Raw genomic sequence first — 12,341 nt, 5'->3', positions numbered from 1 at the left:
TCACAGGTCATCTCCACTTCCCTCCACATGCGAAGCCTTTTAAAACGCCAAGCAGACACACACACTCGCCTATATAAAAACACGTGTCCCGTTAATGTGGCCGTATAACATTGAAAAGTTGCTGAATCAGAGGGCCGGCTGTGGCAGTGAACTGACCCAGCTCGACGAAGCAGGTTCTGATGCCATCTATGGACAGGCTCAAGGATGCCAGGACTGACCTGGGGCCAGTGGAGATATTCCATTATGTCTTCACCGGCTACACCAGATAGCATTTGAAGGCAGATGCTTATTGTTAGCGGTTAAATGAAAGAGGCCGGTCTGTCAGAGCGTTTCTGAGATCTCAAAGAAGGAGGAAGACCGGATTGCGAACAGGGCTGTGGTTCTGAGGACCAGAGCGGAGCAGCTTCTAGCTCTCTCCGCATGGATTTAAGAACACAGGGAGTGCCTTCACGTCGTAAGAGCTTGGACCAACCGCTTCCTCTCACCTCCAGGAGGATCCTGGATCCAGGGCGATCATGGATCCAGGGCTGGCCCCTGAGGGGTGAGGGTGTGTGGGCACACGGGGGTCAGGAGAGCAGCCTAGCCCTGGCGGTCCACACCAAGCCCCTGGTTCTCTGAATGAGACACAGGCTTGGCAGGCCCGGGTTGTGGGGCAATCGGGTCCCCGTACAACTAACCCGGCGCAATAAACAACGATGGCGCCTCTGGGCTGACAAAACCTCTCTTATCTGTTCTTCCCGTGGTCCTCAAATAATGCAGCACGGAAACGGTTTGTGTGAGCACGCGTGCCTGCCTATAGTCTGTGTCCTGTCACTGAGGAGCACACACACACACACACCCTACCCACCATCTTCTGTGGCTGCTATGTGACCCTGATGGAGGGGGGGTATATCGGCCCCCCCCTCCTTCTGCCCACATGGTCCCTGTTAGGAGATGTGAAAGTGCTCCAGCCCATAACAATAACCTTCTTCTGAGCTCACAGGTTCCTCCTCGACCCTCTCTTCACAGCTTGGCTCCTCCTCCCCTGGCCCCCCGCCCCCCCCCCTTTACCCTCCTGTCACTGGCACTCACATTCACACACCGCCACCGCCACCACCAGCTTCTATATACTTAAGCCACGCATTGATGTGTGAATCCCTACAAATTCAGTATTTCTTTTTTTTTTTTTTTTTTTTCAACGTCCCGTCATAAAGAAAATCAGGCACCGAAAAAAATGGATTGGCCTTATTACTCCCTAGTAAAATGCTGTATGAGGCAGCGCTTGGTTTTAATGGCCAGGCTCTGGTCTCAATCATCCAGTGGACATCTGGATCGCATCTCCTCTGGTCTCCGCCATGCAATCAGACACACCGAAGCTGGGCTCTGCTCTGCTAAATGTGGGCGCAACGTGTCGTTAGAGACCATTGCATCCAGAGAATGTTCTAGACAGGCGGGAGAGGACGGCTTCGGAGATGCTGAGACGCAGAGCGTCAAAGGTAGGGTTCCAAAATTCCAAGAAGCAGTCCAGTCCTGGAGTTGCCGTTGGTGCTTGAAGCAGAGGCCCCTGCCTGGGTGTAGAGGCCAGTCCAGTTCAGCTCGACACAGGTCTGTAAGCTTTCACCAGGGCAAAATGGCCACCGACATAAAAGCGAGCCGGTCATTATCCTGACTTGCAATTCCACAACCGCGACGTGGAGTGGAATATAGCAGTAATGCCCTCACTCTACAGGTCAGTCACATTTATATGCCTGGCAGAGAATGGAGGGCCCTAACGATTTTTAAGGCACCAATTAACAAGCCCCTTAAAAAAAAAAAAAACTTTTATGCTGAATTGGAATCCTTGTTCTGCTACACGGCCTGAACAACTGTAGGTGGTACACAGAGATGTCATAGTTGGCTCCGGGGGAATACGAATGTGAGAAATGTCACTTCTTTAAAAAGAGGACTGGCGAGGGGGGAACAGTGGAGGGGGGGGGGGGGGGCTCCACCCGTTAGCTCCACGTACAGGGAAGCCCTGAGAAGGCCCGAACTGTGGCCCTGAGCTCCGTATAGTGGGGACAGCATCACTGGGACCCAGCCTTCTCTCTCCCGACTACACAGGAGCCGCCCAGGGAACAGAGCAGCTTGGCAGGGGCCAGGTTTCTCAGGGCCCCTGGCCTGGATGTGGAGCTCCAGAACAGAGCGGGCTCTGTACGCGTGCCACATTGATCGATCGGCCCCCGTCAGCTAATTCCGCCGTGCTTCAAGGTACCTGTCCGCTACCACCTCACTTATCTCCATCGACCGGCCCTTTCCAACACTTTAATGGCTCTTTGCTGGGCTAACCCTGGTTGCTTTCCATCTTCCCACACATCGTTGGGTGTGTAGCGGCGGTCTTCTGGGACCCTGGGGGGGGTTGTAAACACAAGGAGGGGGGAGGTGAAAGGTCGTCAGGGTGTTTGGCCCTGCTCAGAGCCACCTGAGGGTGGTGGTGGTGGGGGGCCTTCATCCCAGGGCTGGGTCTATAGTACACCCCCCCCCTCCCCCTGTTTATTTTCTCTGATGTGCCTAGTGTAAATATCCTGCTTTAATGAGCCTGGAAATGCATACAGTGCAGGAAGGGTACTGGCCTGTGGGGGGCTGGAGACACGCCCCTACCCCGCCCCCCCCCCCCCGCCCCAGAGATACCCTCCAGCTGCCATTATGACATCATGACACGCTCCAGGGGGAGAAGGAAAGGACACAGGCTAGACACGCACAACGTTCTATCTGCATGCTTGCGTCTGAACATGTGGGAAAGTGTGTTTGAGTGTGTGTTTATTTACACACTTCCCCCCCCCCCTGTCTGGAACATACAGATGTGCAGTGTGGCTGTGGGGAGAGTGTGGCAGGAGACACACAGGACGCTCTGGGGGTGGCTGGTCCAGCCAAGGTCAACATGTGGGGGTCAGGCAGGGTCAAGGGTCAAGGTCATCCTCCTGTCCCAGCCGAAGAGGTGTGAACCAGCCAGAGGTCCTGGGGTCTAGAGGGCCCGGCTTGTTACCCGGGTCTTAACGACAAAGAGGTTTGAGGTCTGCTTGTTCTCGGGGTTCTCAGTTATTAATAGAGCCAAATGAGCCCTGCTTGAGCTCTTCAAAAGACTGGCCTGTTTCCCCTACAACACTCCCCCACAGCAGACACCTCTCTGTCTAACCTGGGCCTTCTGGCCATTAGCGACCACTCCACAGGACCTTCCAGCGGCCCCCTAACAGGCCTGTGTTTGTCCAGACTGACGACCAGCAATGAGAAAGCAAGCCGGCGAGGAGGCGCGCTGTCGTTCAGTAGGCTGAACCCCGACTTCCCAACACCCCGGATACGTGAGGCCCAGCCTGAGCGCGGGGTTTCATGGGTTAACGTCTGCAGCCGGCGGGAGCCAGGTGAGGGCCGTCCACGCCGAGGGGAGACAGAGGCCGTATATTCTGAGCAGGCTGTGCCGAGGGAGAGAGATCATGAGGCGCCGACAGTACATAGCGTGGCAAGGCGCAATTCAGCAAAAAGCCCTCCCCCAAAAAAAAATCTTCTTTCTTTGTGCGTTCCTCGCGATTCATTGACTGTGAACCAACGCTTATTAATCAATCTAACACCGAGCATGCCGACATCCATACCCATCACCGCAGAGACTAATTATACCAATTTGGACATCATTCGTTCAGTGCCTTGTTGGTGGTGAAGGGGGGGGGAGAGGGGCTGGTTGGGGGTCCTTACCATGCACGGAATGAAGGAATGCACCATGAATACCTCTGAGCACGTGTGTGCCCCAAACATGCAATTATCCCCATCTACAGGAGCCTTTCACCCCAGCGTGATGCATGGTTACCGCACCAAAACAGATACAAATAATAATTTCAATAGACTGGCCTGCACTGTAATTGCCCCCCCCCCCCCACCAGCCTTGACAGAGCCGCCGCGGAGGCCTCCGAGGGTGTATCTTCCCGTCTCCATGGCAGCCACATCATCCGCACGTCGTAAAGCAGTCGTCGTTCAGGTAAACCTGTCTGCGTGCGGTGGGGGTAGAACAGATCGCACCCTCAGGGGACCGGGGTCTGGGACCAGTGTGTCTGTCTACCAGGAACACCAACACCATCCTCTCCTTTATGACTGCCGAGCGCTTCTTGGAAATCACAAAAGGAGGGGGACTTTTTTGTTGTTGTTAGCAGTTAGTGATTGGGAGGGGTTCATTAACAAGAGTGGGGCTCACGCGATCAAACGTGCTGCTCAGAGCGGGAGCCAAGCCGTCTGCACGGGCATCTAGCTTGGTGGAGAGGACGGGTCACATGCCATTCACTGGGCCCTCTCTCTCTCTCACACACACACACACTCACACACACTTCATCTAGCCCCCATGTGGCATTGCCTATTAGCCTAATTTTAAGAGTACTAATTTAGCCATATTTTTTTAAAACGTATACCTTAATGAATATCAGATAGAGTTAGACAGATTGAATTAGAGTTCTGCTATCTTGACTGAAGTCCATGTCAGTGAGACTACACGTTTAGGTAATCAGATACTGCTCTAGTGAACTGCAGTCAAGGTCAAAGGTCGAGGTGATTGGGTCTTACTCTCTCTCCTTCTCGCTCAGCTTGTCGGTGATGGTGTCCTTGATGGAGGAGCGCGAGCCCTTGTGGATGACCGGGTACCTGAGGGGGATCTGCAGGAAGCACGAGATCATCAGGACCAGGTGCGCCGTGTAACCCAGGGCAACCGCCACACTCCCGTCATCCTTCGCTGTGGCACAAAACACAAACAGAGGGTTCCGTTATTTTACGCCTCGAAGGTTCTCAGAGTGAGTTTTTTTTAATGTCGGCTAAAGATGTTAGGGCTAAAAATGCTGGGGTCACAATGCTGGTTAATCATTTGATGAAGTTCACCGCGGTAAACATCCCCACACGTAATGGCAAGGCCAGAAGTGAACACGGATCCAAATGAAAAGCAGTCGGTGTTGTGCCACATCAGAGCTTCCAAAGCAGCGGGGTCAGAGATGCTTGGAAAACGAGCAGATTTCAAGTGCCATAATGAGGCTGTACTGCCCTAATAATTACGCAGTTAAAATGTTCCGTTTCACGAACACAAACACAAAATAAAGACTCCAGACCTACAAAAGCGTTTTGGTTACCAAGTAATTAGGAAGAAGAGGGGGGGGGGGGGGGTTAAACAAAAAATGAATCCCGTTTATAACGACAAAGGAGGCAAAATGTGTTACTGGTGACACGGCATGCGAAGCGAATTGTTTGGAAGCTGCAGAATATCCAATTTACTTCAGAAATGTGCCTGAAAAACAATTCCATCATGTAATACCAGCCCCCTCTGGCCTCAATTACATTTTAAGGGGAAAATTAGACGGTTTTGTGATCATTTCAGAATAAGAAACAGAGCACCGGCCTCAATGAAAGAGGACCGTTTTCCTGATGGCACATTAAGTTGTTGAGCGTTTTCAACAAGCAGCAAGAACCCGCTCCGGGCGAAGACTCCATGCTCTCCAAATCACAGTGCTTGTGTGCCTTAACGCTCTGCAATAACAGACCGTGGCCATGCTCAATCCTAGCCTACGAGACTCGTACCGTATGTACAGTGCTGAGACAGGGACTCTAATGTAGACCATCCTTCCCTGCAGCCCTCCTGTCCTCCGCCCAGCCCCAGCCCCCATCTGCACGTTTCCAGACCTGATCAGCCAGACGCAGGCTCTCCCCGAAATCAGTCGAGGGGTCGGAGGTGAATCCTCCATGACGAGTCGGGGTGGTGGAGAGGGTACATGCTCATTCTCCCAGCCCACCCCCCACACACGCACACCATTTACCAGTTCAGTAGACGACAAAGAGAAGCCATGTCTGTTAAGGTGGGGTGAGGCACGATGGGGTTGGACCCCCCCCCCCTCTCTCCCTCCCTCCATTCCTCTCTCCCCCCCTCTCTCTCTCCCCCACACACACGCATGGGCCTCCAGGCTGAGAGAGAGAGAGGGGGGGGGGGGTGCTAAGTGAGTGGGTTAGAGCACCCCCTGTAGGCCCTCTCCTAGGTCTACTGCCACAGCACCACATGCTGGGTGGTGTACTCACTACCTGGTCCCAGGAGGCACGGGGGCGGGAGGAAGAGGAAACCGCACGCCTCGCCGGGGCGCACAGTCAGAGCTGCAGACACAGACCAGCGTGTGGGCGCTCACGCCAGGGGGGGTGGGGGGGCCAGCGTGTGGGCCCTCACGCCAGGGGGGTGGGGGGGCGGGGAGAAGGGTTCAAACTGGCTTTAGCAGGTGTGAGTGTTGAGGGGGGGGGCAGGAGGCCTAACAGCAGTTGGACAGGGGCAAGCTGCTAAATTCAAGTGGATGTGAGCGATTTGGACGTGGATGGGTGTGGTGAGAGAGAGTGAGTGTGTCTGAGAGAGGAGGGTGGTGGTGGGGGGGGGGGGGGGCAGGGGGGGGGGGTGTAGTGAGTGTCTGTTGGAGAAGCACCCCAGTCCAAACCTGGCTCCTATTACCCCTCCCCTTTCACTTCCAGGGCTCTTTTGAAGTCATGTTCCCTTGGCTGAGAAAGCCAAATCTGATTTCCCACAACACGGTGCGACATGCAGGAAATGAGATGAATAACGCTTTCCAAATGTAACTCTCCACCCCCCTCTCTCTCCTCCTCTGGAATCATCATCATCCTCTCATTCAGATTCCTCACGGTGTAAACACACACAATTATATAGAATACACACACACGCACAGACAGACCCCCACACACAAACACGCCAACTCCTCATTTGCTTCAAACCACGGCCAGTCTGACCTCCTACGCAGGCTGATGATAATGATACTGTATACATAAAATATGGAACATCCATCCCAGGGTTGGAGCGTGAGAGGGCCTGTGGAAACGGCCCAGCAGTGAGATGTAGAAACTGAGAGTCATAACAGTGAAATGGAGGCCAGCCTTTCTCAGCCCCCCCCTCCCCCCCTCACATCCTTATGAACTAGCCCTGCACTTTTTTTTTTTTTTTTTACTAAATCCATCTTGAAAGTTCAAGTACATCGGAAGTAATTTCCCCACATTCCTGAGTGATGGGGAGCACCTGGGGGGGCGGGGGGCGTGAGGACAGCTTCCAGTCAGTGAGGACTGCTGGGGGGACTCGGGTGAAGCCGTGGCTGTGTAATGAGTCTATTATCAGGGTACTTCATCTGGTGTGTGTGCCCAGCTGGCTGATCCTGCCGGGGGGTCCTGAGGCCCGGACGCTCCTGTACTCCTGCTGTTTGTCCCCTCTCATAGCCCCTGACACGCTGACGGGCCCAGACATGGACACACACACACCATGTAGACACACACACCATGTAGACACACACACCATGTACACACACACACACACCATGTAGACACACACACCATGTACACACACACACACACCATGTAGACACACACACCATGTACACACACACACACACCATGTAGACACACACACCATGTAGACACACACACACACCATGCAGACACACACACCATGTACACCCACACACACACACACACACACACACACCATGTAGACACACACACACACAATGCAGATACAGAGGCGGTAATGTAAGATATCCAAGCCTGAACACACACAAGCACACACAAGCGCGCAACATGGCCCTCAGATTCTAATCAGATGAGTTACCTTGGAAATCTTCAGAGTTGGGCAGCTTAACACCGCAGATGACATAATCAGCCTGATTGGCCTGTGGAAGGAGATGAGAGGGGGTTATCTCAGGGAGGATGATCCAGAAACAAAGATCCACGTCAAGAGGTCGTCTCCTCTAATGACCACTGTAGAACCTATTTAACTAGACTGAAGACAACTGTAAAAAATGATATCAAGTTAGCGCTGGTTATAAAACATGGCACAGAGATTGAATTGAAGCACATTTATTGCATATCATGACTTTATTAGGGTGGGGTGTGCAGTACTGTAGCTCCAAGAGCAACACAGGAAATTGGGATTATGTCATTCTTCCTAAAAAGGGTATCCCTGCTCACAAGAAATGTGGAAACCCACATGGGCCAATAGAAAGCACTAAAAATATTTGATAATACTGGACTTTTTTTTTTTACAATTTTCAATGGTAAACCAGTATTGAGTGTGCATGTGTGTGTGCTGGTGTGTGTGTCACTCACCACGTCGATGGGGTAGATGTAGGAGAGCTCTGACAGCAGCTGACGACAGCGGAAGGTGAGCTGAGCGTTGGACTTGAGGAACAGCTCTCTGGGGAGACAGGAGCACACACAGACACACACACTTCAGAGAGAGAGAGAGGACTGGGAAGGACAGAAGGAGGAGAGGGTGTTGGAGATGATGGATGTGGGGGAGACAGAGAAACCGTTGAAGTTGGGGATGGGGAGGGACAGGGAGATGGAGGGTGAAGGGGGGGGGGAGCAGACGCGGCCTTACCCATGTTTCACCTGTTTCAATTGAAACGGGCTCCGCCCTCCAAGGGGGCCCCCAAACCGACCAGCAAATATCCCATTCATTTTCTCAGTAGGATATTGATTGTCAGCCATAATGTCTAAGACATCCAAGGTAGACTGACCACGAGCTACGAGGTTGTGAAACGAAAGTTTCTGCTCCTATAAAAGCCACAAGTCCGTATGAATTCAACCTTGTTGTCTGCGAGCTTCTGTTGAAATACTACACTACCCACAATCCTAAGCAAAACAACACTGACTGATATCTCTGATTGGTCAAACTCGTGGTTACCATGGCGACGTTTACCGCCCCCGCGATCAAGGTTAAAATGTTAGTTTGAGCAGTAAAAGAACTGAAACTTGTATATGCCAGTAGTGCTGAAAAACTAGCTAAAGATATCGGACAACAAAAGAAAAGCTTTATTCAGTCTGCCAAAAGTGACCTCTTTCTTTGGTCCAGCATCTGTAGAGCTGCTGTCACTGCTGTCGCCGGCTGTCGCATCGTTTGTGATAAGTTCGGTTCAGTGTCAGTCAGACTCTTTTTCTTCTTTGCTTTTGTTAAATAATTCAAGTTGAGGGGATGTTTGGGCTGTATATTTTCAGCTGTCAGCCCAGACAGCTGAAAATATACTGCGCAAATCAATTAATCAGTGAAGTTGCCGTGCGTGAAAGGGCGAGGCTTATTCCAAAGTAAAACACTGTATAAATAATTGTATATCGTTTCAATCATGGTTGGATTATTTCTATGTTGAGCTGCCCTGTTCATGAAGCTGAAGGGTACGTAATAAAATAATACACCATTGATGCAAACCAACAACCAGCTTTTGCTTTTTCTGCTCTATTATGTTTATGTTTTATATGGGTATGGGGCCCATATTACTTAATGAAATGGCCCCCAGATGCTTAAGGCCGCCGCTGGGCGGGAGACAGGGTTATGGTGGAGAACGGAGGGGAGAGAGGCAGGGAGATGGAGGAGAGAGTGAGGTAGAGCGAGGCAGGGAGATGGAGGAGAGAGTGAGGTAGAGCGAGGCAGGGAGATGGAGGAGAGAGTGAGGTAGAGCGAGGCAGGGAGATGGAGGAGAGATTGAGGTAGAGCGAGTCAGGGAGATGGAGGAGAGATTGAGGTAGAGCGAGGCAGGGAGATGGAGGAGAGATTGAGGTAGAGCGAGGCAGGGAGATGGAGGAGAGAGTGAGGTAGAGCGAGGCAGGGAGATGGAGGAGAGAGTGAGGTAGAGCGAGGCAGGGAGATGGAGGAGAGATTGAGGTAGAGCGAGTCAGGGAGATGGAGGAGAGATTGAGGTAGAGCGAGGCAGGGAGATGGAGGAGAGATTGAGGTAGAGCGAGGCAGGGAGATGGAGGAGAGAGTGAGGTAGAGCGAGGCAGGGAGATGGAGGAGAGAGTGAGGTAGAGCGAGGCAGGGAGATGGAGGAGAGAGTGAGGTAGAGCGAGGCAGGGAGATGGAGGAGAGAGTGAGGTAGAGCGAGGCAGGGAGATGGAGGAAGAGAGTGAGGTAGAGCGAGGCAGGGAGATGGAGGAGAGAGTGAGGTAGAGCGAGGCAGGGAGATGGAGGAGAGAGTGAGGTAGAGCGAGGCAGGGAGATGGAGGAGAGAGTGAGGTAGAGCGAGTCAGGGAGATGGAGGAGAGATTGAGGTAGAGCGAGGCAGGGAGATGGAGGAGAGATTGAGGTAGAGCGAGGCAGGGAGATGGAGGAGAGAGTGAGGTAGAGCGAGGCAGGGAGATGGAGGAGAGAGTGAGGTAGAGCGAGGCAGGGAGATGGAGGAGAGAGTGAGGTAGAGCGAGGCAGGGAGATGGAGGAGAGAGTGAGGTAGAGCGAGGCAGGGAGATGGAGGAGAGATTGAGGTAGAGCGAGGCAGGCAGATGGAGGAGCGAGTGAGGTAGAGCGAGGCAGGGAGATGGAGGAGTGAGGGGGAGGAGGAGGAGGCAGACAGATGGAGGAGAGGGTGAGTGAGGCAGGGCAGTCAGAGAGGTAGATAGGGTATGGAAGTAATGAGGAGTGACGGTGTGTTGACGGCAGGCGGAGAAGGAGAGGAGACCAGCAGGGTTCTGTTAGTTTTGGCTCCGCCTAGACGAGAGAAAACTAATGGCCCCGCACTGAATCATCTCCACAGTAATTGCAAGAGCAACTCAATTATCATAACTGCAAAATTACCAGTCACTCCTCCCCCCACCCAACCCTCGAGACAGGCCCAAATGATCAACCCCTGGCCCCTTAGCCCTGCCCTGGCCTGTTCCATTACCACAGCTGGCTGGGGGGGTGGGGAGGGGGGGGGGGGGGGGGTCATCCGACCTGCCAAGGTGAGAAGGGGAAACGTCTGGAATAATGTTGACTTTCCCATGTCCACCTCTGACGGAGAAGGTTGTGACTTCAGAGAAAGTGTGCGTGTGTGTGTGTCTGTGATCAAGTGTGAGAGAACGCGAGTGTCAATACAGTAGATCTTGTGTGTTCCAGCCAGTTCTTGGGGATTGGGGAACGGCCCATCATCTCACACAGATGAAAAGGCCCGCTGGGGGGAGAGGATGGGGGGGATGGAGGGATGATTACTGGATGAGACGGGGTCTTTCCTCCCCCGCTCTGGGATCCATTACCCATCCTGCTCTCCGTGCGGTCGCCGAGCCTGTGCCACAGAAGGTGGTCATGGGTGATCTGAAGACATCTTATTTTCTCTGGAGACGAGACCATACCGAGATTACTTTTCCGAGTAATCTCCCACCTCATCCTAATAGGCTTTATTTTATCTGTTAGCTTTAGGCCGCAGATGCAAGGCCTCCGACCCCCCCCCCCCCCCCCCCACCACCACCACCACCACCCTGAAGTTAAAAGGCCCCAAAAAAAGAATCCCCAGCAACAAGCTTCTCTAACTGTATTTTCGCTGCGAACTCAGAAACCTTCAAACAAACACTTTGTGGCCTCTCTGAACCAAAATAGACATGTTCCAAAGGGGTGGATGCTAGGCAGATGCATGGGGTGTCACAGTTAATTTCCCTGTTGAGTGTGTTGGTGGAGGGAGGGAGGGAGGGTGGGGGGGTCTGTGTGAGGCTTGCAGGCTGAGGTGTGTGTGCGTGTGGCCCCCGACCGTAGCCGGGCCCGGGCTGTGCCCTGCCGGCTGCCAGGTACTCCTCAGACAAACAAGCGGAGTGTCCAAGGCTGGCGCTGGAGGCCGTGTGCCTCCCCTGCGGGCCCAAGGCAAACACGCGAGGACCGGCCCCCGCAATCTGCTTACTCTCTCCAGGGGCTGGCTGGAAGACGCACGCAGCCAGCGGCGCCGCCGACATCCCCTCTTTGTCGAGGACGGCTGCAGTCTCACGGCGCCGTTTAGAACAATCGACGAAAGCGTTTTAGAGCAAGTTCGTTCCGTGGGGCCTGGCTAATTTCTAGCAGGTGGTGTGGGTGTGTGTGTGTGTGTGTGTGGGTGGGTGTGCAAACAATTGTGTGACAATGTTTGAAGCAGCGTGTTTGAGACGTGGAGGGGGAAGTCAAATAAAAGAGCCAGATAATCACAGGTTGGCACATACCTTTTGGCAGTGCATTCTTTCTGCTGCTCTGCTAACGACTCCTTCTCCGCATCCAGACTCTGGTGAAGGGTGGAGAACGCTTCCTCTGGGGGGGGGGGGGGAGATAGAGGAGGGAGAGATGAGCGGATAAGAGAGGGGGAGAGAATAGGGGGAATAGGGGGGGAGAGCAGGGGGGGAGGGAGACAGAAGGAGAAAGGGAGAGGAGAGATTACCAGGTGTGTTTCGTCCTGGAGAGAGTTCAGAGACAAGAGGGCGTGGCGTTAAACACTGGTTAACACCCACCCCACGATAACCTTCATCATTAACGACCATTTCCTCTCCGAACAACATAGAAAAACCCATCCGAAACACAAATAACGTTGACAGGCTTTGCTCAAGTTTATAAACACTTTCCGGCCTGA

General features: G+C 53.2%; 1 protein-coding gene across 1 annotated transcript in view; it reads right to left on the bottom strand.

Annotated features, from left to right (window-relative positions):
* Nucleotides 1–12,341, bottom strand: part of uvrag (UV radiation resistance associated gene) — a 47,607-nt gene that overhangs the window by 33,408 nt on the left and 1,858 nt on the right. The window contains exons 2-5 of the mRNA XM_067257700.1: nt 11,941–12,025; nt 8,119–8,206; nt 7,622–7,682; nt 4,558–4,723 (exon numbers count right to left, since the gene is read on the bottom strand). Coding sequence (XP_067113801.1) covers nt 4,558–4,723; nt 7,622–7,682; nt 8,119–8,206; nt 11,941–12,025 — 400 coding nt within the window. The remainder of the gene's footprint in view (nt 1–4,557; nt 4,724–7,621; nt 7,683–8,118; nt 8,207–11,940; nt 12,026–12,341) is intronic.

The sequence above is a fragment of the Osmerus mordax genome, chromosome 19 (genome assembly GCF_038355195.1).
Source record: "Osmerus mordax isolate fOsmMor3 chromosome 19, fOsmMor3.pri, whole genome shotgun sequence".
NCBI classification, from domain to species: Eukaryota; Metazoa; Chordata; class Actinopteri; order Osmeriformes; family Osmeridae; genus Osmerus; species Osmerus mordax.
This window is presented reverse-complemented; position numbering and strand designations above follow the sequence as displayed.